General features: G+C 43.0%; 1 protein-coding gene across 10 annotated transcripts in view; it reads right to left on the bottom strand.

The window, feature by feature from the left end:
• The window catches only part of CCDC171 (coiled-coil domain containing 171), a 274,485-nt gene that overhangs the window by 238,747 nt on the left and 11,210 nt on the right, over nt 1–24,528 (bottom strand). For 9 of the 10 annotated variants that reach the window (XM_030565906.1, XM_030565904.1, XM_030565900.1 and 6 more), the window contains exons 5-7: nt 19,985–20,175; nt 18,267–18,398; nt 3,334–3,480 (exon numbers count right to left, since the gene is read on the bottom strand). In XM_030565906.1, the coding sequence (XP_030421766.1) occupies nt 3,334–3,480; nt 18,267–18,398; nt 19,985–20,175 (470 nt within the window). The remainder of the gene's footprint in view (nt 1–3,333; nt 3,481–18,266; nt 18,399–19,984; nt 20,176–24,528) is intronic. The other variant, XM_030565902.1, reaches the window with a different exon arrangement.

The following is a 24,528-nucleotide window of genomic DNA, read 5'->3' as shown; positions in this document are numbered from 1 at the left end:
TAGGGCTAGATTCAAAATAGGGACTTCAGCTCAGCATTCCAACACCTAACATCCAGGCACCTGTTGCATAGTGGTATCCACAGCCCTGTGTTAGGAACCCAGGCTTTCTATACAATGCATGGGGACAGTTAGGATCCTAAGAATGGGATTCACAGAAGCCAGCAAGCTAAGCGGGGGAGATGCCCAAGTTAACAGGCAAGATAGACAGACTAACACCCAGTTTGAGGATCCCTCTAGGGCTTAGGCGAGAGCTGGGCATCTAGGCATCAGAATTTAGACGATAGTGTACAAGCCAAGATGTGAGAATTTAGGTGCCTACAGGGTTAGATGGGGGTTTTGAGGCAGGAGCGGCGGAAGCTTCCTCCAAGTGTGCGTGGGGGGCCACTGGTGCGCGAACCGAGGTCCCATCCACCTGCACCGACCCTTTCCTGAGGACCCACCCTTGCACTGTCCCCTCCTCCGAACATCTGGCCCCCCCATCTCCTCTTCTCCACCCACTCTCCCCCAACCCCTTGTTCACCCTTATGGCCAGTAAAAAGTGGGAGGGCATTTCCAGTGCAGCGAGGGATGCTGATGCTGCTTTGATAGTGGCCTTGGTCCAGTCTTAGATTAGAATTAGGGCTGTCAATTAATTGCAGTTAGCTCAAGCGATTAATTCAAAACAAATTAACTCAAAAATTAATTGCAATTTTAATCACACTGTTAAACAATAATATTAATTTAAATTATAAAATATTTGTGGATTTTTTTCTACATTTCAATTATATTGATTTCAATTATAACACAAAATACAAAGTATACAATGTGCCATTATTTTCTAATAGTATTTTTCAATTCACCTCATACAAATACTATAGTGCAATCTCTATCTTTTGAAAGTTCAATTTACAAATGTAGATTTTTTAAAAATTATTATGTTATGGCAGTCTTCGATGATGACCCAATATATGTTGTTCAATTTAAGAATGCTTTCATTGCAGATCTGACAAAATGCAACGAAAGTACCAGTATGAGATTTCTAAAGACAGCTTCAGCACTTGACCCAAGGTTAAAGAATCTGAAGTGCCTTCCAAAATCTGAGATGGATGTGGCGTGGAACATTCTGTCAGAAGTCTTAAAAGAGCAACATTCCAATTCAGAAACTACAGAACCTGAACCACCCCCCCAAAAAAACAAACAGTCTTCTGATGGTGGCATCTAACTGATATAATGAAAATAAACATGCGTGAATCCACATTGCTTTGGATTGTTATCGAGCAGAACAGGTCCTCAGCATGGAAGCTGTTCTCACTTTCCGGTGACACTGCAAATAAGAAGCAGGCAGCATCATCTCCCGTAAACGTAAGCAAATTTGTTTGTTTATGTTAGCGATTGGCTGAACAAGAAATAGGACTGAGTGGACTTGTAGGCTCTAAAGTTTTACATTGTTTGATTTTTGAGTGCAATTATGTAATAAAAAAATCTACATTTATAAGTTGCACTTTCACGATAAAGAGATTGCACTACGGTACTTGTATGAGGTGAACTGAAAAATACTATTTCCATTTTACAGTGCAAATATTTGTAATAGAAAAATATAAAGGAGCATTGTAGACTTTGTATTCTGTGTTATAATTGAAATCAATACAATTGAAAATGTAGAAAGCATCCAAATATATTTAAATAAATTGTATTCTATTATTAACAGTGCAATAACTTGTTTTAATCTCATGATTAATTGCTATTAATTTTTTTAATTGTTTGACAGCCCTAATTAGAACAACCGAATACGAGCACGCTGTATGCTACCAAAATTTTGCTGACAACACTGATGACAGAAGGGAGGTAGCAATTTTCAAAAGCTTTTATCACAGCCAAACTGGAATGGAATTTCATGGGACAAAGAAAAGGCACTTCTCTTTATGAATTTCAAATACTTGCTGCAAACAATGACAGTGTTATAGTGTCTCTAGAAGAGGTCACAAGAAACTTTTATAATAGAAACAACCAAAATATCAGTATCACTACCCAGCTCCTGCTATACTTGTATTATATTACATATAATAGCCTATGTTGATCTTCTAACTTGTAACGTAAATTTACCTCTGATTTCTTTCTTCATAGGTCTCTCCTTCACTTCTGGCTACAAAGCAGGATCCCTTTCATTTTGCTAGTGATGGGTAAGACAATGCCACTCCATATAAGAGGGCAGGAAGTCAGACAGGCATGATAAAGCAAGTGTTCTAGCCTGAATGCTGGAACGCTGATATCTGATAAAGCTGGAGTAAGGTGCTATTTTTGTTAGTTTGTACGTAGGAAGAAACTGATGGGCTTGTAGACCTTTTAGTTAATTGCTTGGTGAAGAAGATACAGGATTGGGGCACCTGCTGGCTTGAAGGGGGGGTAAGAGGAAGAAGAACACTGCTGCCTTTGTCCAAGTCAGAGTTCTACAGAACCAGGGCCAGCTCCAGGCACAGGCCCAGCAAGCAGGTGCTTGGGGCGGCCAAAGGGAAGGGGCAGCATGTCAGGCTCTTTGGTGGCAATTCGACGGCGGGTCCCTCGGTCCCCCTCGGAGGGAAGGACTGGCTGCTGAATTACCACCGAAGAAGAAAGTGGCGCGTTGGAGCTGCCACCAATTGCGATCACAGCTTTTCTTCTTTTTTTTCCCCCCTTCCATTGCTTGGGGCTGCAAAAACCCTGGAGCCAGCCCTGCACAGAACAACTGATGCTACTCCTCTACCAACCAAGCCAGCAAAAGCCCTGAGGCCTTCACCTCCATGGAGCCATCTGGCACAGCTGGCACTTCACTGATCAGGGAACTCAGTAAGAGGAAGCAGTCTATCACAGCCCCTGGAAACCTTTACCACCCCTCCCATTCAACATGTTATAGAAATTGTTCAACAGCCCATGATTTCTGTGACTATAATGATAAGGTTCAGCAAGATACTGTGTGAGTCAGAGCCATCAGTGGGTGAATAACGTTTGCATGCTTTTCTTAAAATAATATCAAAATAGACGATTATTTATTATTCGGAGCACTGAGCTCATTCCTTACACTACCCCTTTGAGCCCTTTTCCATCCAGTGTTCCAGTCCCACAGTAGACTAGACTCTGACTACACAACAAGTTAGTTGTGTTGGTTTACTGGTCTTCTCAGTAAAATACAGAACAGGTAGGTCATGTTCCATCTTAAATGAAAGTCAAGCATGAACAATTCACGAGTTATACAAAATGATATAACATTAACTCGAGAAATTGCCCCTGAATAGAATTCCAGGATTAATGTAATCTCATTAAATGGAGAACACACAGACAAAAAAACCCACTGAATCTGAACAGCTGAGAAGTATTTACCTCAAGATCTTTTTTAAGTCTCTCCTCTCGTTCAGTACTGTATTCAAGTTCACTGGCCTGTCGCCGGAGAATGTCAGTGCAGTCATTATGTTCCAATTCCAGATCTTGTATTTTCTTATGCATATTCTGCAGTGCATTGTTCCGTTCCTGAAAACAATGTGCATTTTACTACAATACTTTATTTCAGTAAGCATAGTCAACAAAGAGAAGTACCATAGGAGGTAAAGACTGATGGATACATTTGTTTCCAGGTTCTGCCAGCAGGAGTCTCTCTATAGGCCCCCAATGGCAAGAAGTCCATCTGAAGCAGAAGATAAAGATACCAGTGATGCAAGCTGCCATAACACCCCAATCAACCTGGGGATCTGGAAATGGTCACCACTGTCCAAAGAGTGGTGCTAGTTAGAGAAAGGCAGGGACAGGGCACCTGAAATATGAGCTAATTCAGCATGTCACCAAGGTAGACTCCAATGGAGGGGCTCCTATAGAATACCAGCTATAAGTTAAAGTGTGGTTTGATTCTGAAAAGTTACTGTAAAAGGTTCCATGTTTATCTTTCACTGGCTGAAGCTCAAATTTGCTCGGTTTACAAGTAAAAGGCGGGATAGACTGACAATATCCTGGACAAACCTGATGGAAGATAAACTTTTCTGAATTAGGTTGAATACCTTTGGTCTCATTGCATTAAAAAACCCAATGTATTATTGTAGATTGTTTGTAACTTTTCTAGGGATGTGACTAATCTAAATGTTAGGAATTTCAAATAACTATTTCACAATATATGTGAAGTGGGTTTCCTAGGAGGTAGTTGGGAGAAGCTAAACCCTGGGGAAGACACCCATTGTCTACTATTACCTACTACTGGAAATTCCAGATCAAAGACCCCTGGACTATATAAATGATGGATTAAATTTTGTGCTTGTTCTGAGCTGAAGCTCTGATGAATTTGGAACCACAAGAAAACACTTTGGGGTGGGGGTTCTGAAGGATTGCTCCGGCCAGAGCCCATGTTAGGGTTGGGGTGATCTCTGGTATGCTTATTAGCATGCACATAGATTCTCTTACTGTTTTTAATATGTTTTCTCTGTAGTGTTTTTTACCTTCTGAATAAAAGAGGCTTGCACAGGAGGTGCTGTCTGGTACCTTACTTAGTTATTAGTCTCTGAAGAGAAAGTAAGCAGGCCTGCTTAGGCAGAATCTCTTGATGAGATATTACAGTATAGTCAGGAGCCTGTGCAGCCTGGAAGTATCCTGGTCTAAATGGAATGAGACATCTCCACTCAAGGGGGTTGGGGATGATGGCCAGAAGAACCAGAAGCCTAGTGTGGGGGCCCTTGCTGGATCATAGAGGGGGAATATAAATGCAGTTGCCCTGAACTGTGACAAAAAGGTTTTTGGTTTTTTTTCCCTAACTTCAGGCCCTGAAAACTGACTCTGAGATCTGAAAGTCAGACTGGGCTCTTTCCTTCTCACATACCACCAATGACAAAAGGTTCTGAGGGCAAAATTATCTCCTCATTTATTCCTGTGCACCTCTTCACAGGTTAGTACAAGTAAAACTGATTGAAATCTAATAAATAATTTGGTTTATGATAAATAAAAAGGCACAGACTCCAGCTTAGTCTCCTGTAGTTGTCTTGCCTCTGTCGGGCTAACAGAGTGAAGAGAAGCAAAAGTTTATTTTATCACTAAAGTCAAGCAACACAGATGTGTGGGGTAAAAAGGTACCTCTCTCCTTTTTTTTTTTTTTTTTTTTAAACAAAGTGACTTTTCAAAGTAGACTCACAATTTAAACCTCTTTCTGCAGAACATCAGGGAGCGTGCAGTGTAAATACTACTTTGCCTTCTACCATTTTCTCCTGCTCCACAACATGGGTGGGGAGCACAATTCAAGATCCAAGTTTGTACTAAAAAACCTAAAATCAAAACCATTGTGCAATTTTAGACTCTCCGGAGAACAGTTTCTGATCTGTGAGTTATTATAAAGGTAAATGACTATTGCATATTACAATCAATTTAGAAAACTGATTATTGCACATTAGATTTGAAAGTGTGCACAGCACGCTGCTTTGTTACTTCAGCTAAAGTAACCTCTGTGTGTGATTATTGCTGTAATTCAACTGTCCTATATAAGGCTTTTTCCTTCATTAATTTCTAAAGGCATTTTGTAACAAATGCATATAGCTCCTCTGTGAGAAGAGGACTGATTAGCTAGTTTGCTTGACAACAATTCAGCTGCAAATTCAGGATATTTAAAACGGTGCTTAATATCTGTTAATTGGTGTTGTTTTCGCTACATCTCTGTTTCTCAACGGATATGGCATAACCTCAAGATGGGTCAAGAAGGGGTCATGGTCAGAATCAATCTTTAGAAAGAAGATAAAATTGGCTGTCTATTAGTGCTGAGCTGCTGCACTAACTCCCCAAGCCTTTACTCTCCCACCCCTGCCATCAGCTTCTCCACTGATACAGGGAGTTTGACCTCCACTTCAACACACAGAACTTCTCTTCAGCCAACAGGGCTCACTCAACACCTAGAGAGTTGCCTCCTTTCGGCTCCTCTCTCCTCCCTCTGCCCAGTATCCAGAGTTGCAACTCCTTTTTAGGCCTCAGGGCCACCTTTTCCTTACGCTCAGGTAGCACCCTAGATAGGAGTGTGAGAAACTTGGCTGGCTGGCTGGCTGGGTGGAAAGAGATGCTGCAAAGTCGGAGTGGGGATAAAAGGGAGCCAGAAAAGTTGAAGTGAGCATGTTTTACGGGGGGGAAAAAAATCACAAAATATGCATCACAATACAGCATGAGACAAATGTACAAAATAATATGTTGAATACTTGTGATACTGTAACACAAAAACCAATGAAGCGGGCTGTAGCCCACGAAAGCTTATGCCCAAATAAATTTGTTAATCTCTAAGGGTACGTCTACACTACGGGATAAATTTGATTTAACATAAACCGGTTTTATAAAACAGATAGTATAAAGTCGATTGCGCACGGCCACACTAGGTACATTAATTCGGCGGTATATATCCATGGTCCGAGGCTAGCGTCAATTTCTGGAGCGTTGCACTGTGGGTAGCTATCCCGTAACTATCCCATAGTTCCCACAGTCTCCCCCGCCCCTTGGAATTCTGGTTTGAGAGCCCAGTGCCTGATGGGCAAAAATCATTGTCGCGGGTGGTTCTGGGTACAGCCTCACCCCTCCCTAAGTGAAAGCAGCAGACAACCGTTTCGCGCCTTTTTTCCTGGGTGAACTGTGCAGATGCCATAGCACGGCAAGCATGGACCCCGCTCAGATCAACACCGTGATTGTGAACATTGTAAACACCTCACGCATTCTCGTGCAGTCTATGGTAAACCATGAACTGCAAAGCCAGGCAAGGAGGAGGAGGCGGCTACAGCAGCGCGGCGATGAGAGTGATGAGAACATGGAAACTGAATTCTCCTTAACCGTGGGCCCCTGCACTTTGGAGCTCCTGATGGTAATGGGGCAGGTTCTACCCATTGAATGCCGATTTTGGGCCCGAGAAACAAGCACATACTGGTGGGACAGCACAGTTTTGCAGGTTTGGGACGATTCGCAGTGGCTGTGAAACTTTCACATGCGTAAGAGCACTTTCATGGAACTTTGTGACTTGCTTTCCCCTGCCCTGAAATGCCAGAATACCAAGATGAGAGCAGCCCTCACAGTGGAGAAGCGAGTGGCAATAGCCCTGTGGAAACTTGCAACGCCAGACAGCTGCTGGTCAGTCGGGAATCAATTTGGAGTGGGAAAATCTACTGTGGGGGCTGCTGTGCTGCAAGTAGCCAAAGCAATCACTAAGCTGCTGCTACAAAAGGTTGTGACTCTAGGAAACGTGCAGGCCATAGCGGATGGCTTTGCTGCAATGGGATTCCCTAACTGTGGGGGGACGATAGATGGAACCCATATCCCTATCTTGGCACCGGCGCACCAGGCCACCCAGTACGTAAACCACAAGGGGTACTTTTCAATGTTGCTGCAAGCACTGGTGGATCACAAGGGACGTTTCACCAACATCCACGTGGGAAGGCCGAGAAGGGTTCATGACGCTCGCGTCTTCAGAAGCACTGCTCTGTTTAAAATGCTGCAGCAAGGAATTTACTTCCCAGACCAGAAAACAACAGTTGGGGATGTTGAAATGCCTGTAGTTTTCCTGGGGGACCCAGCCTACCCCTTGATGCCATGGCTCATGAAGCCATACACAGGCAGCCTGGACAGTGGTCAGGAGCTGTTCAACTACAGGCTGAGCAAGTGCAGAATGGTGGTAGAATGTGCATTTGGCCATTTAAAGGCGTGCTGGCGCACATTACTCAGTCGCTCAGACGTCAGCCAAACCAATGTCCCCTTTGTTATTGCTGCTTGCTGTGTGCTCCACAATCTCTGTGAGAGTAAGGGGAAGACTTTTATGGTGGGGTGAGAGGCTGAGGCAAATCACCTGGCCACTGATTATGCGCAGCCAGACACCAGGGCGATTAGAAGAGAACACCGGGAAGCGGTGCGCATCAGAGAAGCTCTGAAAACGAGTTTTATCCTGGGCTAGGGTACGATGTGACAGCTGTGTTTGTTTCCCCTTGATTAACCCCACCCCCTTGATTGACTCATTCCCTGTAAGCAATCCACCCTGCCCCTTCGATTACAGCTTGCTTAAGAAAATAAAGTCACTATCGTTTAAAAATCACGTATTCTTTATTAAAAAGCTCATTATAAAAAGGAGAGAACTGGCAAGGTAGCCCGGGTGCGGTTTGGGAGGAGGATAGGAGGGAAAGAAAAGCCACTAAAATCATTTCAATGTAATGACAGCCTTTTGGTTGGGCTGTCCATGGGAGTGGAGTGGGTGGGCGCACAAAGCCTTCCCCCAAGCGTTCTTACACGTCTGGGTGAGGAAGATATGGAACATGGTGAGTACTGAGGGTGGTGACACAGGGGCTGCAGCGGCACTCTGTGACCTCGCTGCTCTTCCTGAAGCTCTACCAGACATCGGAAGATGTCAGTTTGATCACGCAGCAGCCCCAGCCTTTCATTCTGCCACTGCTGATCTTCCTGCCTACACCTCTATCTTCCCACTGCCACCTCTGATCTCGAGCGTCTTTCCTGTCCTCATGTTCACTGGCATCTTTCCTGTAATTTGATATCACATCCTTCCACTCATTCACATGAGCTCTTTCATTGCGGGTTACTTCCATGATTTCAGAGAACATTTCGTCTCACGTCCTCTTCTTCCTCCGCCTTATCCGAGATAGCCTTCGGGATGGAGTAGGGAGGCTTGAAAAATGTGCAGCTGCATGAGGGAGGGAAAAAAGGGAGAGAAGTATTTAAAAAGATTTCACAGAACAATGGTTATACTCTTCCACAGTGAACAACACTATTCACCTTACACAGCACATGTGATTTCACTACAAGGTCGCATTTTGCATCTTAATATTAAGTGCCTGCAGCTCTGCTGTTACAGATCTCACAGATGCAGATCCGGGCATCAGAATTCAGCTTGCATGCGGCCATGGTAAGCCATTGTCTTTCGGCTTCAGCAACCTTCACTTCCATTCACAGAAGCCACCCCCACCCCCCCTCCAATTCTCAAGGATGATCGCTTTACCCCCTCCTCCCATCGCATGGCTGGTATCATGGAAGATCACTGCTAATCACCCCTCTTCCCCCCCACCGCATGGCTGGTAGCTGGGAAGATTCCTGCTAGCCAAACGTGAGAAAGCTCAGCGCTAGCCTTCCTCCCTTCCCCCTGCTTGGCTACATGCAAGGAAGGATTTCTTGTAAGCAACAGGCAAACACCCCTGTAGGAAAAAGGCCATCTCTGTCCCCTTAATTAAATTCCTGAATTTCAACCAGGTTACCATGAACGGTATCACTTTGCTGAGGATAACAGAGCGAGATAGAGAATGGATGTTTCTTAAATGCCTGCAATCACCGGACCATACGCAGCTATGCTTTGTCATGCAATGATACCCGATTACTTGCTACATGCATGGCGTGGTCAAGTGTCCTACCATGGTGGACGAAACAAGGCTGCCTTGCCCAGAAACCTTCTGCAAAGGCTTTTGGAGTACCTGCAGGAGCACTTCATGGAGATGTCCCTGGAGGATTTCCGCTCCATCCCCAGACATGTTAAACTTTTCCAGTAACTTTACTGCCCGCGAATGCATGCCAAGCCCTCAGGGCAAATCAATCATTAAAAAAAGCTTGCTTTTAAACTATGTTTTATATTTACAAAGGTACACTCACTCACCAGAGGTCGCTTCCATGGCTTCACTGTCTGGGCTAGTGACTTGGGAGGGCTGGGACGGTAATTCCGTCTGGGTCAGAAAAAGCTCCCGGCTGTTGGGGCTAACAGAGTGCTGTGTGCTCTCTTCAAGCTCGTCCTCCTCTTCCTCCTCCTCACCTTCCCCGTCCGCATAATCCTTAGGCATGGTTGAGATTACAACCCTCACCACGGAATCCAAGGATTGGGGGCGAGGGGGTAGTGGTGGCACAGCCCCCTAAAATTGCATGCAGCTCAGCGTAGAAGCGGCATGTTTTCGGCCCTGCCCCAGACCTTCTGTTTGCCTCTTTGGTTTTCTGGTAGGCTTGTCAGAGCTCCTTCACCTTCACTCTGCACTGCACTGAGTCCCTGGTGTGGCCTCTCTCCTTCATGGTCTTGGAAATTTTTTCAAAAGTTTTTTCATTTCGTCTTTTTGAACGGAGTTCTGTTAGCCCTGAATCCTCTCCCCATATAGCGATCAGATCCAGTACCTCTCGTGTGGTCCATGCTGGAGCTTTTTTTCTATTCTCAGGAGACTGCATTGTTACCTGTGCTGATCAGCTCTGCGTTGTCACCTGTGCTGATCAGAGCTCCACGCTGGCCAAACAGGAAATGAAATTCAAAAATTTGCGGGGCTTTCCCTGTCTACCTGGCCAGTGCATCCGAGTTCAGATAGCTGTCCAGAGCGGTCAGTGGTACACTGTGGGATACAGCCTGGAGGCCAATACCATCAATTTGCGGCCATACTAACCCTAATCCGATATAATAATACCGATTTTAGCGCTACTCTTCTTGTTGAGGAGTACAGAAACCGATTTAAAGAGCCCTTTATACCGATTTTAGCAGCATTAAACCGATTTAACGCTGCACCCGTCCACACTATGATGCCCTTTAAATCGATATAAACACGTAGTGTAGACCAGGCCTGAGGTACCACAAGTATTCCTGCTCTTTTCACAAAAACCAAGACAAACCAATAAGAATAGAGAAGTAGTATTTTGGGTCTTTTCTGCTCCCCTCACTCCCCCAGAAAAAAGCAAACTTTAAGATGGATACTGTGGATATGGGGTCATGAGCTAGTAAAAGGTGAGAATAACTGTACTAAAATAGCTGCATAATTTGCCATATTCATTCTCTATACCTATCCTTCTGTCTCAAAATAGACTTCAAATATTTCAAGCAGTAAGTGTGCAATCAAGTTAACTTCATCAAGGTTTAACAAAAAGTTTGTCCTTTTACAAAAGAGGCTAAATTGAAGAATTTATTCTCTTGCTCAATTTCTTTATTTCCAACTGTTCCCAAATTGGTCAAGAAACAAGATGACTCTTCACGAGTATTGCTTCAGTGTCCCCAAAATCTGCTATATATTTGTTCTTCTGATAACCACGTTATTATCATTACAGAGACTGAACAAAGGTTATACCAAACTATGTAAGATTAGGGAGTAAATTTAAATCAAATGAAAACATACACACATTTCTAACACTGTATCATGCACACATCTTTTACGCACATTCTAAGCCAAATACAATCTCTCAGGTAGAGGGGAATTCTCAAAATGTGTAAAGCTTGCAGAGTCGCTCCTAAGCCAGTCTCCTCTCCCCTCCAGCTTAGGCGGGTATGGTTAGGGGAAGTGAGCAAGGGGTAAGAACACAGGTGGAGGGGCTCTTCCCTCTTTAGGGCCCCTAGCTAGCTGCTCTATGCTATTGTACATCTGAGTTGAGGTTGAGGCAACCTGAGACTCAGGGAGCTGTAAGCAGCTTCCTGATGGTACCTTTTAATCTCTTTTCCTCCTATGCTAAGATAAGCTGGGAACAAGAGACAGAATTTCACCCATAGTCTAGAGGCAGACTTTTTTTAAATGGCCTTTTAAGGCAGCAACAAGTCGATCATACTGAGCAAATATACTGCCTAGGTACAGTTAGAAAAATTGTAAAAGGTCTGTCTACTCTGGGATATTCATTTATATATTTAATAAAGAATAAGATAAGAGTTTATCTGAAATTTGAAATCATTTCCTAAGTGAACTGTATGTAGTGTGTTTCTAAATCCCAGGTGGTGAGATTGGAAAGGAAAAAATATATATATTTCGACTGGAAACTGATTCAACTGTTTATAAACAGTGTCTCCACAAGTTGTAAATAATTCAGGTTTCTGGAGATTCTGAGTCGGAATAGTTTTCTGTTTAGAAACTGATTGAACTGTTTTACAAAACAGTCTAGGTGAACTATAAATAATTAAAGTTTATAGCACTATAAATTAACCAAGCTGCCATTGTTTTAATTTCCGTGTATGGTGAATGCACCACCACACTAAACTACCACTGGGATTATTATTAATCTAGCTGCAGACACTCAGCATTTCTGTGGAGTTACATCAATAGAACCCACTAATGATAAAAAAAAAGAACGACCATCCAAGTAATGAGCCCCCGATATCCCTAGCACATAGCTAAGCAGGAGCTCCCAAAAGTTCCAGAAAGAATAGCTGTGGTTTGGAGGGCAGCGCTAAGCTTTTCCATAACTAGTATCAGAAGCAAGACATAAATCTAGTGATTTAGAAAGAGGATCTTTGGAGACACAATTTGTCAACATGGTTTTCTGTGCAGAAAACAGCACCAATGCAATAAACCCTCCTGTTCTTTTACTCCAATTCAACACCAACAGAAGAGACACTGAGGCCATGTCTACATCTAAAATTTTGCAGCGCTGGTTGTTACAGCTGTATTAGTACAGCTGTATAGGGCCAGCGCTGCAGAGTGGCCACACTTACAGCAACCAGCGCTGCAAATGGTGTTAGATGTGGCCACACTGCAGCGCTGTTGGGCGGCTTCAAGGGGGGTTCGGGGAACACGAGAGCAAACCGGGAAAGGAGACCAGCTTCGCCGCGGTTTGCTCTCGCGTTCCCCGAACAAGCAGGTCTCCTTCCCTGCGGTTTGCAGGGGGGTTCGGGGAACGCGAGAGCAAACCGCGGCGAAGCTGGTCTCCTTTCCCGGTTTGCTCTCGCGTTCCCCGAACCACCCTGCAAACCGCAGGGAAGGAGACCTGCTTGTTCGGGGGTTCGGGGAACGAGAGAGCAAACCGGGAAAGGAGACCAGCTTCGCCGCGGTTTGCTCTCGCGTTCCCCGAACCACCCTGCAAACCGTAGGGAAGGAGACCTGCTTGTTCGGGGAACGCGATAGCAAACCGGGGAAGGAGACCAGCTTCGCCGCGGTTTGCTCTCGCGTTCCCGGAACCACCCAGCAAACCTCAGGGAAGGAGACCTGCTTGCTCGGGGTTCGGGGAACGCGAGAGCAAGCTGGGGAAGGAGACCAGTTTGATTACCAGAGGCTTCCTCAGGTATGCTGGGATACCTGCTTATTCCACGGAGGTCAAGAAAAGCGCTGGTAAGTGTCTATACTTGATTACCAGCGCTGGATCACCAGCGCTGGATCCTCTACACCCGAGACAAAACGGGAGTACGGCCAGCGCTGCAAACAGGGAGTTGCAGCGCTGGTGGTGCCCTGCAGATGTGTACACCTCCTAAGTTGCAGCGCTGTAACTCCCTCACCAGCGCTGCAACTTTCTGATGTAGACAAGCCCTTAGTAAAAACAAAAAAATTGCCAGAGAGTTATGCACTTGGTGTTCAAATTCTGCTACGTCATGTACACTTATAGCTAGAAATTACTAATTATTGAGCATCTCGAAAGTGGGGAGTGGGACAGAGAGAGAGAACTAATTCACACAAGCCTTTAGCAGAAAGTGAAACTGACAAGACTTTACCTATGTGCAATGGTTGAGGAAACACAAGCCCTTTGTTAAAGCTTAAAATGGATTTCCTGAAACCAGTTCCAACTGAGTGTTTTAGAAACCTCAGTAAAAAAAAACTGAGCCACAAGAATGTAACAGAACAACAAAAATTTAATCATGACCTAAAAGACTGAGATCCACCAAACGTAGTGAGCTACTAACAACCAAAAATTAGTCTAGTCTCTCTTTCAGTTAGGTTATTCTAGGCAGCATGCCATGGTTTCATTAGTGTCCCCTGGAAAGATAACCATTAGTGTAAAATGCATGTGCAAAAATATGGGCAATTGGGACAAGGCATTATGGCACTGCTAAAAATAATCCAAACACTACGCTAGAGAAAGTTTGAGCTAAAATCCTATTTTCTACTCTTGTGACACTGAAGTTAGCAACTGCATGTTTATCAGTATGTTAGGAGATGCTTTTTGGAGCAGGTGATAATTATGAGAAATGGAGGAAAACGGATCTCTGAACTTGTGCTGGGTCTACATTAGCTGTGCATAAACTAATAGATATAGTATTATCTCCACTGTGGGGAAGATATATAGTGATACTGCTCCCTTTGAACAAACATCCCTTACATTCACAATTTAGTACGGAGAACACTAAGGAGGAAGGAAGTTTGATGGAAAGTTCAATTGCAATGTTATTTTAAGAATATTCTATAATGCAAGAGCCATAAATATAGTTGACTTTTTTATTCACACATAATGGACTTGATCCTGAAGGTTACTGAGCTACCCTACAAGTTCCCATTGAAATTAGTGGGAGTTCAGGGCTCTCAGTAGCTCACAGGAGGGCTCCACACCTTGCAGAATCAACTCTTAAATGAGTAACGGTAGCATGTATACTCAGAAGGTACAACGATAATTTAACTATGTAGAAGGTGCAGGCATGCTTACACAAAAAACCCTATGTACTCACTGGGAAAGTATTTTCTAGGTTAACCACAAGGTGATGCTATTGCACTTATTACTGAATTTATGCTTCTTAGTTGTAAACCAGCCAGCATTCCAAGTACACTAGGGACAGCCACACTGCAGTATGTTAGAAAGCAGATTATTCTCCCTCTGTCTCCTAGAGAGACACTTCAATAGTTTAAGCGGGATTCATTTCTGTATCCTATTATGGACATTAACTCCAAGCTTGTCTTCAAGGGCTTATGCAGTACATTGTACCTCTAGCTTTCAATATACAGATTAAGGCCGACATTTTTAAAAGGAACCTCAACTTGTCCTTCAATTTCACACTCAAATATAACTGTGTACACAACCAGAGATCAGTATTTTAAATGTAGCTGCAAGCACTCAATGTCAGAGAGACTGGCACACTTCTGAGGTCAACTTTCATGATTGTGGCTACTTGCTGATTTTTTACTCCTTGTCAAATCTGGCTATGAAACAAAACAGAATTTAAAACTAAACCACAGATAATTATCATCAACTAGTAACAGAGACAGTATATATTTAATAAAATCCATATTTACATGGTATCTTAGGAAGAATAGAAAGCCCATGAGGGAAAATGCAGATTCAAATCAAAGTAGTGGAGTAATATGGAGAGAATACAGCCACCCTGTGAGGAAAGGAGCCTACTGGGTAAAAACACTGAAGCTCAGGGCTATTCTAGGAATGCGGAGCTTTCATCTTTACTCCAGCTGATCAGCAACCCTACCTCCTTGACCTCTGTACATTTAATATGGGGGACCCCTCCCAACCAGCCCCATATCTTTATTCCATCATATCCCTATAATTGGATTATAGATAGCATGTTCAGAGTTCCTCTCCTCCAATTCCATCTTAGACCTTCTCCAATCAGATTTCTACTCATTGCACTTGACTTTAACTGCTCTTACCACAGTCTCTGATGACCTTTTTTCCTCTACAAAGCTCAGAACCATTATCATCCTTCTTGACCTGTCAACTCCTTTGGCACAGTCAACCATGCTCCTCTTGAAATCTTGTCCTGTCTTCATTTCCATAACTCTGACCTGTCCTGGTTCTCTTTCACCTCTCTAATTATTCCTTCTGCAGACCCTGTGGAGGTTCCTCCCCATCTGCCTCGATCTTTCTGTGGAGGGGAGTCCACAGAGCTCTATCCTTGGTCTCTTTATCTTCTCCTTCTACAATTAAGGGTAATTTCAACCACAAAAACACAAATTCAACTACCATCTCCATGCCAATGATTTACAGATCTACCTCTCTACTTCAGACCAGCTTCCTTTCTGTCCCAGCCTGTCTCTCTCTCTCTGACATCAAGTCATTGATATCTAGCCATGAGGCAAGCTCAACATCACTAAAACAAAGCTCCTAATCCTCTTCTTCCCTATTACTTCCTTTCTCAATCATTGTGGACAACATCGCAATCCTGCCAGCCATTCAGGCCCATGACCCAGGCATCACCTTTTTTTTAAAACTCCTTAAAACCCTCCTTTGCCATGATGCCTATAAAAATCATAACAGTTGGGCCACTGGTGCACCAATACCATTGCCTCTATGCTGACAAATATAATTTCATCGTCTTCTTGTACTCAATCTGTCTTCAAATGTTGTCTCGTCTCATATTTAACTTGTAAGCTCTTTGAGACATGGACCATTTTGTTCTGTGTTTGTACAGCACCTAGCCTAACAGGGTCTTATCATAGGGTCTACTCACCACGGCAGCACTTCCAGGTGGCTGTCACAGGGATTAGCTCTGCCAGCCAGTGTGCCCTCTCCTGGTAGTGCCTCTCCCATCATCATCTATACCTGCAGACCTGCCTCAATCCAAGTACTGCAGCATCCTCTTCATGATTCAGCCCTCAGGCCAATCATCATCTATATTTTCCCCTTCCAGGTTTCAGTCAATTATTCTAGCCACTTCCCCCATGGCTAATGGAGGGGACCCAGGCCCATGCACTACTCCAGGTCCCAACACAGGGACCCTGTAGATAGCAGCCTCCTGCTGAGTCTCCTTAACTTCCTTCAATGCTGCTTCAATTCCCTAGGCCACCTTCCCACAGCAGCAGCACCTCCTTCACCCTTTCCTCAGGACTTTCAAGCCAGCAAGTCCCAGCAGCCGGCCAAGTCCGCAGGTCCCTGCCAACAACTGCTCTGTCCAAGGTGCTATCCTTGCTGCAGCTTACCAAGATCTCAGTCCTTAGGCTCCCAGCTACAACGGACCCTTGCTCTACCCTGCAGCTCCTTTTGTACTAGCCTCCTGGGCCCTGACTGGCTGCTCTGTACAGCCTCTCTCCTATTGGCTGCTTCCTGCACAGCCTCTCTAGGCTGCTTGGAAGACTCACTTCCACTGCTCTCTTATGGGACAGAGTGTGGAAGGCTCATGAGGCCTGTATTAACCCCTTCCACTCTTGTATGGGGTAAATGAACACCCCATCACAGCTCCTGATCCATGACTAGTGTGTGGATCCTCCCCTTAGGCTGGGGGGAGGTCCTTTCGCAGCCCGCCCACTTCCTGGATACCAACAGGATGACTAGTATCCATTGCTCCTACTGCTATTATTACTGCTACTACTATGACTAAGGGGCTATCCATAAATTACATAACACATTAAGGGGTAGGTGGGTCCTTAATTGTGTGTGTTCAGTATTAGACAGTTTTACAAGGGACAGCTGGGTGGGTCCTGAAAATCCGCAAAAATGTTTTATGTAACTTATGGACAGCCTCTATACAGGACCTTCAGAGGTAGAAAAAAGAAATGAATGCTACCCAGGAAAGACACACATACACTGCACACAGCACCAGCATACTACTTGATTTCTGCTCATCATCGTATTAGCAGCACAGCATCATTTCTAGGTCCTTCCTTCAAATAGAAAGTAAAGGTAGTTCTGGGAATCAAAATATGGGGAGTGATTCTCCCTGTTTCATCCCCTGTACATTGCTCCTGAAGTCACAGCAAAAATCTGACCCAGGATCTAAATTTAAACCATTTAGTTAAAAGTTGGGGAGGGGGGTAGGTAAATTAAAAAACAAAACAAAACCTACACCTCAAATACTTCTGGACTTATTTACAAAGAGTGGTATGGGTCAATAACCATGTTCAAAAGCTACACAGAAGAAGATTCAGCATTTTTAATAAAGTTAGAGAGATAGAGTAAATAAAGTTTCATTATGGGGCATTTCATCCAGCATTTGTCTAATGTAACTACTCAGACTGGCTTTGTAGTCCTCCTACTTGTTGAATCAGAACAATTCTTAATACATCTTCTGAAACAAATAAGGACATAGTAATTGTTCCATCGGGACGCTGCAGACATTTGTTAAATGCATAATATAATGTGTAAATATCAGTTATCATAACTAACGCCTCAAAAATAGGGGTCTGAATGTTTGGGGGACCAGTGATTTAGTGATATGACTGAACTTTTCACGACTAGTTTAACCGATTTGTATTCAACTCAGATGAGTAGTGACCAAGATTTATCTGATAGCTCTTCAGTGACCTATGCAAACTAACTGTATTGGTCAGAGACAACGTCCACTTCAAAGTCAATTACACAACCAGCATGCTTGTTGACAGTCTCAGAAGAATGGCCTGGGTTCAAATGGAGATGAAAAATTAATTGCCTTCTCTTTAAAGGAGAAGACCCGCTGTACTGGATCCGTGGACTTTCTCCTGCACAGAAGAAAAGTACAGCTGCCCATTTTTACCTGCTCTGTGGACAAATGGTGGACTTCAATCTCCAGGGATCAGCTAGGCCACCACCTTTCAAAACTACTATATCCACAAGATTTTTAAAATTAACTAAAGCCTTGACAGCTATTAAATGATCTCCTTATGAATAAAATTAATTAAGTGATGGTATTATGCTTGGCTTATACTATGTACACAATAGGCATTTTTTTAGTTAGTGCTTTACTATAAATAAAATACCTGCAACATAAACTGGAACTCTCTCCTTTCTGCTTCACACTGCTCTATCTGAAACTTGAACTCCTTTAATGCTGTCTCTCTGATTTGCAATTCCATCATATTCCTCTGCTCCTTGTGATGCTCCAGAGTCTCCTTGATGTAGATAGTCTTGTTTTATTATTAAAACTCATAAAAAGTTAAAAAATTCTATTTAAAAGTGTTACATATAATATCAAATCTACTGTGCCTCAAAGAACCATTTAATTCTTGCTATCTAGCATTACAGACATAGAGACTTTGGCTGAAAGTGTATTTAAAAATTCACTTCCATGACTAGTGTCTTACTAGTAGGCTTGCAAGGATTGGAATTTAGCATCCAGGCTACCCAAGACCATGTTACTTCTCAGAGCCCCCTACTGCTAGCTCAGGAATGGAGTTGATTGGATTGGAAGAAACCATGTTCAGCTGTTCTCAGCTAAATGTGAAGTCTAAAAGGGAGAAATAAAAGAGGAAAATGGAAATATCCAAGATTCTCCCTCCATGTCTAAATAGGTGAAGATGGGCTTTAAAGGAGTGATCTGCTCTTTTTCTCTCTGGCTATGTCATGTTTGTTGACAGTCACTTCTTCACTTCACAAGAACCCCTATGGCTCCATTCCTTAAAAGCACAAAGAACATTTATGTGTTCAAATATAAATAACATTTGAGGGGAAAGGATCTAATATGTCAGTACATCAGTTTTATGTAATTTGGGACCACAAATACTAAAATGTCTTAATCATCAGGCATGTCTACATTTGAACTGGGAGATATGATTTAGCTGAGCTGCCACTCCTGTTACCTCAGCTACACTGCTATTTTTAGTGCACTAGCTTGAGAAGACCTAATGCTGGTATATCTACACAAGCTGGGACTCACAGCTCCAGTTCAAATGTAGATGTACCCTGTTGAACAGTTATTGCACGATGTCACCACAGTGCACAATAAAGTTGTTTGGGTGCCTTAATTGTGTATTTTCATACCTTAATCTGTGTGGTATCTGTTAAGCATAACCTTAAATTTTCATTGCCAGGGTTTGTACTGACTGGGTATGGAATAATTATATCCTTGTCATTTTTGTTTTTACCCTTACACTGCTTATACACACTCTCAATCTTAACTCCATCTTAACATATTTTGTTGTTGTTTTGGAAAACAAATTAATGCAAAGACTTATTTGAAGAGCAGTATGCAACTGCAATATAAGAAGAAGCCTGACAATCTGTCTTGATGTACTAGGCATTTTTGCCAAATGGCAGGACATTTTGACCTCAGCAGTTCACTACCACCTGCAGAAACGGCAACATAGACAAGGCATTGAAAGCCATCAGTGTCTTAACCACTGTATCATTGTGCTCCAGCAACTAACTCAAGCCCTCTCTACATTAGTGTTTCCACTGTAACCACCAGTGGAACTTCTCACCATTTCACACAGGCCATATACACAATTCATTTTTTTAAATAAAGTAACTTTGGAGACTTTTTTATATACGAATCAGTGACTCAGGAGTTGTATATTGCTACAGTATAACCCTCAAAAGGAAGAAAGATTGTACTTCTGTAAGCCTATGCTGAAATATTTCACATTCTATGGAACGTTGTCTGAATTTTCTTTTGTTCAGAAAAAAATTATTCACACACAGATAAGAGTCCAGACGTTATTACGTCACCCCATTCATTACTTGTATTTAAACATTATACCTGTATAACGTTTTCCAGTTTAGTCCTCTCCTTCAGAAGTAACTCATATTCACTATTACAGGTCTTGAGGATGTTATCTTTCTCCTCCAAGTCATTTGTAAGTCTTTGCTGCTGTTCCTTCCAATTTTGCTGAGAAATATGAAACACTTTCTCGGTCTCAGCCAATTTCTGTTGAAGCTCTGCATTCATGGCTATTATTTAAAAGAGAAACATCATCTGTTAAGTTATTTTTCTTTAAAGAAGGTAAAACCAGAGTTAGCTCACCTATATATTCTGATCCTTTAAGCATAAAACAGAAAAAGGGTCAGAATAGTAATGATTCTAGAGCTGTAAATTACTTTTGATCTATACTGTAGCAATAATAGCAATATTTTGAAGTTCTGTAGCATCTTTCATACAGAGATCTCAAAATGCTTTACAGACTTTAATAAATTGAACCTCACAACACCTGTAGGAATAGTTAAGAATTACGTCCATTTGTAAAAAGAGAGACTGAAACATGGAGTGGTTAACTTCATATTTCCATATAGTTCATTCCTCTTTCCCAACTGAATTCTGTGTTTTGTTCTGGGTATCGCTTGTACACAGATATAACTTTTTGTATCTCCTTCACTATGTCTTTTTACTTGGCTTTCTTTCTTCAGCTTCAACTCCTGTCTTCACCTTAACTTCCTTCAACCCAGTTCAATATTGATAGTCTGTTAACAGATAAGAGTATCCTTCGACAAAAGCTCTAGCAACTGTATCTCCCTTCTAAATTGGGCATCCCGGTATCCATTACATACCATCTAGAAGCTAGGAACTCACCACATCTGCCTTCTGTCAGATGTATAACTGTAACACTGCCCCACCCAATACTCTAGCACTCTTCCTTTCAACCATGATTCATACTGCCTTCTCTTGTCTCCAACTACTGTAATTCCCAGCTCTCAAAAGATCACTATGTCCAATAGGGAGAACGCATAGTCTCTGTATCCCTAAATCTTAATTAGTTTCTCATTTAGTTCAAAATCCAGTATAAAATTAATCAAAGGATCAATTCCCTTGCCTAATCTCAACTCCCTTTTCTAACAATTTTATATACTCTCTGAATACCAGACTTCCTTCTGTCTCTTTCTCTGACTTCTCCACACTGGGTATAACAGATCTCTCTCCCTTCCCATAACTGTGAATAGACTCTCTATATTTCACTTGATTTTCTTAAAATCCCACCACAGGACCCAACTCTTCTATCTGACTCTAAATCTTAACCCACTTAAAAAAAAATAAATCCCTAAATTATTCTGGGCTTCTTTGTTTCCCCATATGCAGCCTTCCTAAAATATAAGTTAGACTGGACAGAAAAGGAATACATTTTCTAAAGAAACTCTCTGTTGTTAAAGGAAGCTCAACCTACGTGATAGGAAATCCCATGCAGGATAGGATGGAATATTATAAGAGTCAAGATTTTATGCATCTGTTTTTGTACTTCTGCCCTAAACTAAAGATGCTGTCAGTATGGTTTGTTGAAACTCATGTTACTATTACTATTTTACGTATATGGCTGATCAGCTACGAAGTAGTGGTTCATTTTTCAGATGTGGATTTCATATTAAGTGAACTTTACATTATTTCAGTTTCTCATTTTACTTAATGCACACTGTGATACTGAGAGGTGAGCACAATGTTCAGATACAGAGATCTTCACAAGTTCCTTCCTTCCACTATCATTTTCTGCATTCTTCTAAATTTTAAAAGTTCAAAAGAAAAGATTTTCTAAAAAAGGTTACAGACAGGATAAACTAAGGGGAAAAGATCATGAATGGCACAAACCAAAGGTTGCCAGAGGAGAAAGGAGAATCCATAGGAAAGACTGGAGAAGACTTAGGGTTGCCAACTTTCTAATCGCCCAAAACTAAATACTCTTGCCCCACCCCCTTCCCGCCGCTTCCCTGGGGTGTCTTCCCTTCTCTGAGGCCCCTATCCCTGCTCACTCCATCCTCCCTCTGTTGCTCACTCCCCACCACCCTCGCTCACTGGCTCATTTTCACTGGGCTGGGGCTGGTGGTTGAGGTGTGGGGAGGTCTGTGAGGGTTCTGGCTGAGGATGTGGGCTCTAGGGTGGGGCCAGAAAGAGGAGTTCAGGGTACAGGAGGGGACTCAGGCAAGGGGGTGGGGTGCAGGCGGGGGTGAGGGCTCTGGGTGGGACCAGGGATGAGGGGTTTGAGGTGCAGGATGAGGCTCCAGACTGGGGCCAAGGAGTTCAGAGTGTGGGAGGGGGCTCTAAGCTAAGACAGGGGGTGGAGGGGTGGGCTCTGGGGTAGGACTGGGGATGAGGAGTTTGGAGTACAGGAGGGGGGGCTCTGGGCTGGGGCCAAGGGCTTTGGCATGAAGGAGGGGGTTCAGAATTGGGGCAGTGTGTTGGCATGAAGGAGGGTGTTTGAGGTGTGGGCTCCGGGAGGGAATTTAGGTGCAGGATGGGGCTCAGGGCTAAGGCAAGAGATTGAGGTAAGGGAGGGGATGTAGGGTGAGGGCGGTGCTTACTTCAGGCAGATCCTGGAGGTGGGGACATGTCTCTCGACTCCTAGGTGGAGGTGCGGCCAGGTGGCTCTACACGCTGCCTCTGCCCACAAGTGCCGCCCCTGCAGCTCCCACTGGCCACGATTCCTGGCCAATGGGAGCTGAAGAGCCGGCACTAAGGGCGAAGGGGCAGCGCTTGGAGCCCCCCCGGCTGAGCCTCCGCCTAGCAGCAAAGGGACATGTCACCATTTCTTGGGCATGCAACCAGATTTTAACGGCTTGGTTAGTGGTGTTGGCCGGAGCTCCCACAACTGGGTGTGCCTGTCAAAAAACAGACACTTGGCAATCTTAAGAACATTGTAAGCTCACAAAGGGGCCCATCAAATAAAGCAGTAAACCACTGAGACATTGGCCATTAAAGCAGCAAGCAACCAAGACAAGACTAGAGAAGGTTCCAAACCCCTGGGAAGAGTGAGTGTTAAGTCATAAACTGATAGAGAACAGAGAAGCAACATAATCCTGCTTCGACTCTTTCCATCAGCTAATTAGTTCCTTAAACCTAGAAATAAGTCACAAAACAAGATTTTGATAGCTGGCACTTTGGGTAGACTGTGTCTTACAATGTTCAATGATTAAATAGGAGATGCTGAAAAGCTGATATTTAAAAGAATGCTATGATTAGTAGGTATAGGAAGGAACATAGAGAACTTTTCTATAAATAGGAAACTAACAACTAAGTCTTTAGCTTGTCGTGTTTAATGATAGCTTGCAAAAGAAACCATATTGAATTTGTGCCCCCTACCCCTTCTCCTTACAATGTATATGGCATCCCTGAAATCCAAAGGATTTTTAATTATTTCAAGGAAATAGAAAAGATCAGCTTGGCTGGTATTTGTAAGGTAATTGCCATGTCAAAATCCAGTGTTCTTTCTTGGAAAACTCCAAAATATGTATTAAGAGTATTCTAGACCCTTAATTGAATGAATGGGGTTGTGGAATCCTTAACAAAGATATATTTTATCCTAACTTCTTAAATTAAAAAGTTGGTATTTGAAAAAGAAGTGATTTGTTTTTCTAAGTCATAAAACTACCAGTTTTCCACTCATCCACTCAGTCTTTCAAAGTATATTAGACCACATAAAAGACAACACCCACACACCAGTCTCAATCCTCCTTCACATATTACAAGTAAAGAAAAAGAGCACAAACCCCATTTTTAAAAAAACTTTGCAGGTTACTTATAATGTAAAGAATGTTGCATGGAAGGAGAATAAAGAAGGGGAGAAAAAGAAGTTGAAAATGACAGCTGAGAGGTAGACAGATGAGCAGAAGCTTAAACTTCTTGCAGAAGTCAGAAGAAAGATTCAAAGAGAGCGGTGTTATGTGCTGCTTTGGGAAATCTATATACCGCGGATGTTTGATATTATGAACTCTGTGTGTATCTATATCAGGGGTCGGCAACCTTTCAGAAGTGGTGTGCCGAATCTTCATTTATTTACTCTAATTTAAGGTTTCGTGTGCCAGTAATACATTTTAACGGTTTTAGAAGGTATAAGTCTATAATATATAATTAAACTATTGTTGTATGTAAAGTAAATAAGGTTTTTAAAATGTTTAAGAAGCTTCATTTTAAAATTAAATTAAAATGCAGAGCCCCCCAGACCGGTGGCCAGGACCTGGGCAGTATGAGTACCACTGAAAATCAGCTTGTGTGCCGAAGGTGGCACGCACGCCATAGGTTGTCTGCCCCTGAACTATATCAAATTACAAACTCCATTTTCACGGTACAGCTAGTCTCTGCTTTCTCTGCTGCTTTTTACCTCCATTTCTGGATGAAATTTCAAGTGGTGGTTATACCAGGCTAAAAATGGAGCTAAATCTTGATGATGAGCCATTCAAAGAGAGCAGTGGTTCTCAACCAGGGGTTCAGGCCCCTGCGTAGGCCCACGAGTGGGCTTCCGGGGGTCTGCCAAGCAGGGCCAGCATTAGACTCACTGAGGCTCAGGATAGAAAGCAGAAGCCCCACTGCATGGGTTTGAAGCCCAC

The sequence above is a fragment of the Gopherus evgoodei genome, chromosome 6 (assembly GCF_007399415.2).
Source record: "Gopherus evgoodei ecotype Sinaloan lineage chromosome 6, rGopEvg1_v1.p, whole genome shotgun sequence".
Classification (NCBI taxonomy): Eukaryota; Metazoa; Chordata; order Testudines; family Testudinidae; genus Gopherus; species Gopherus evgoodei.
Note: the sequence above shows the minus strand (reverse complement) of the source record. Positions and strands in the feature narration are given on the sequence as shown.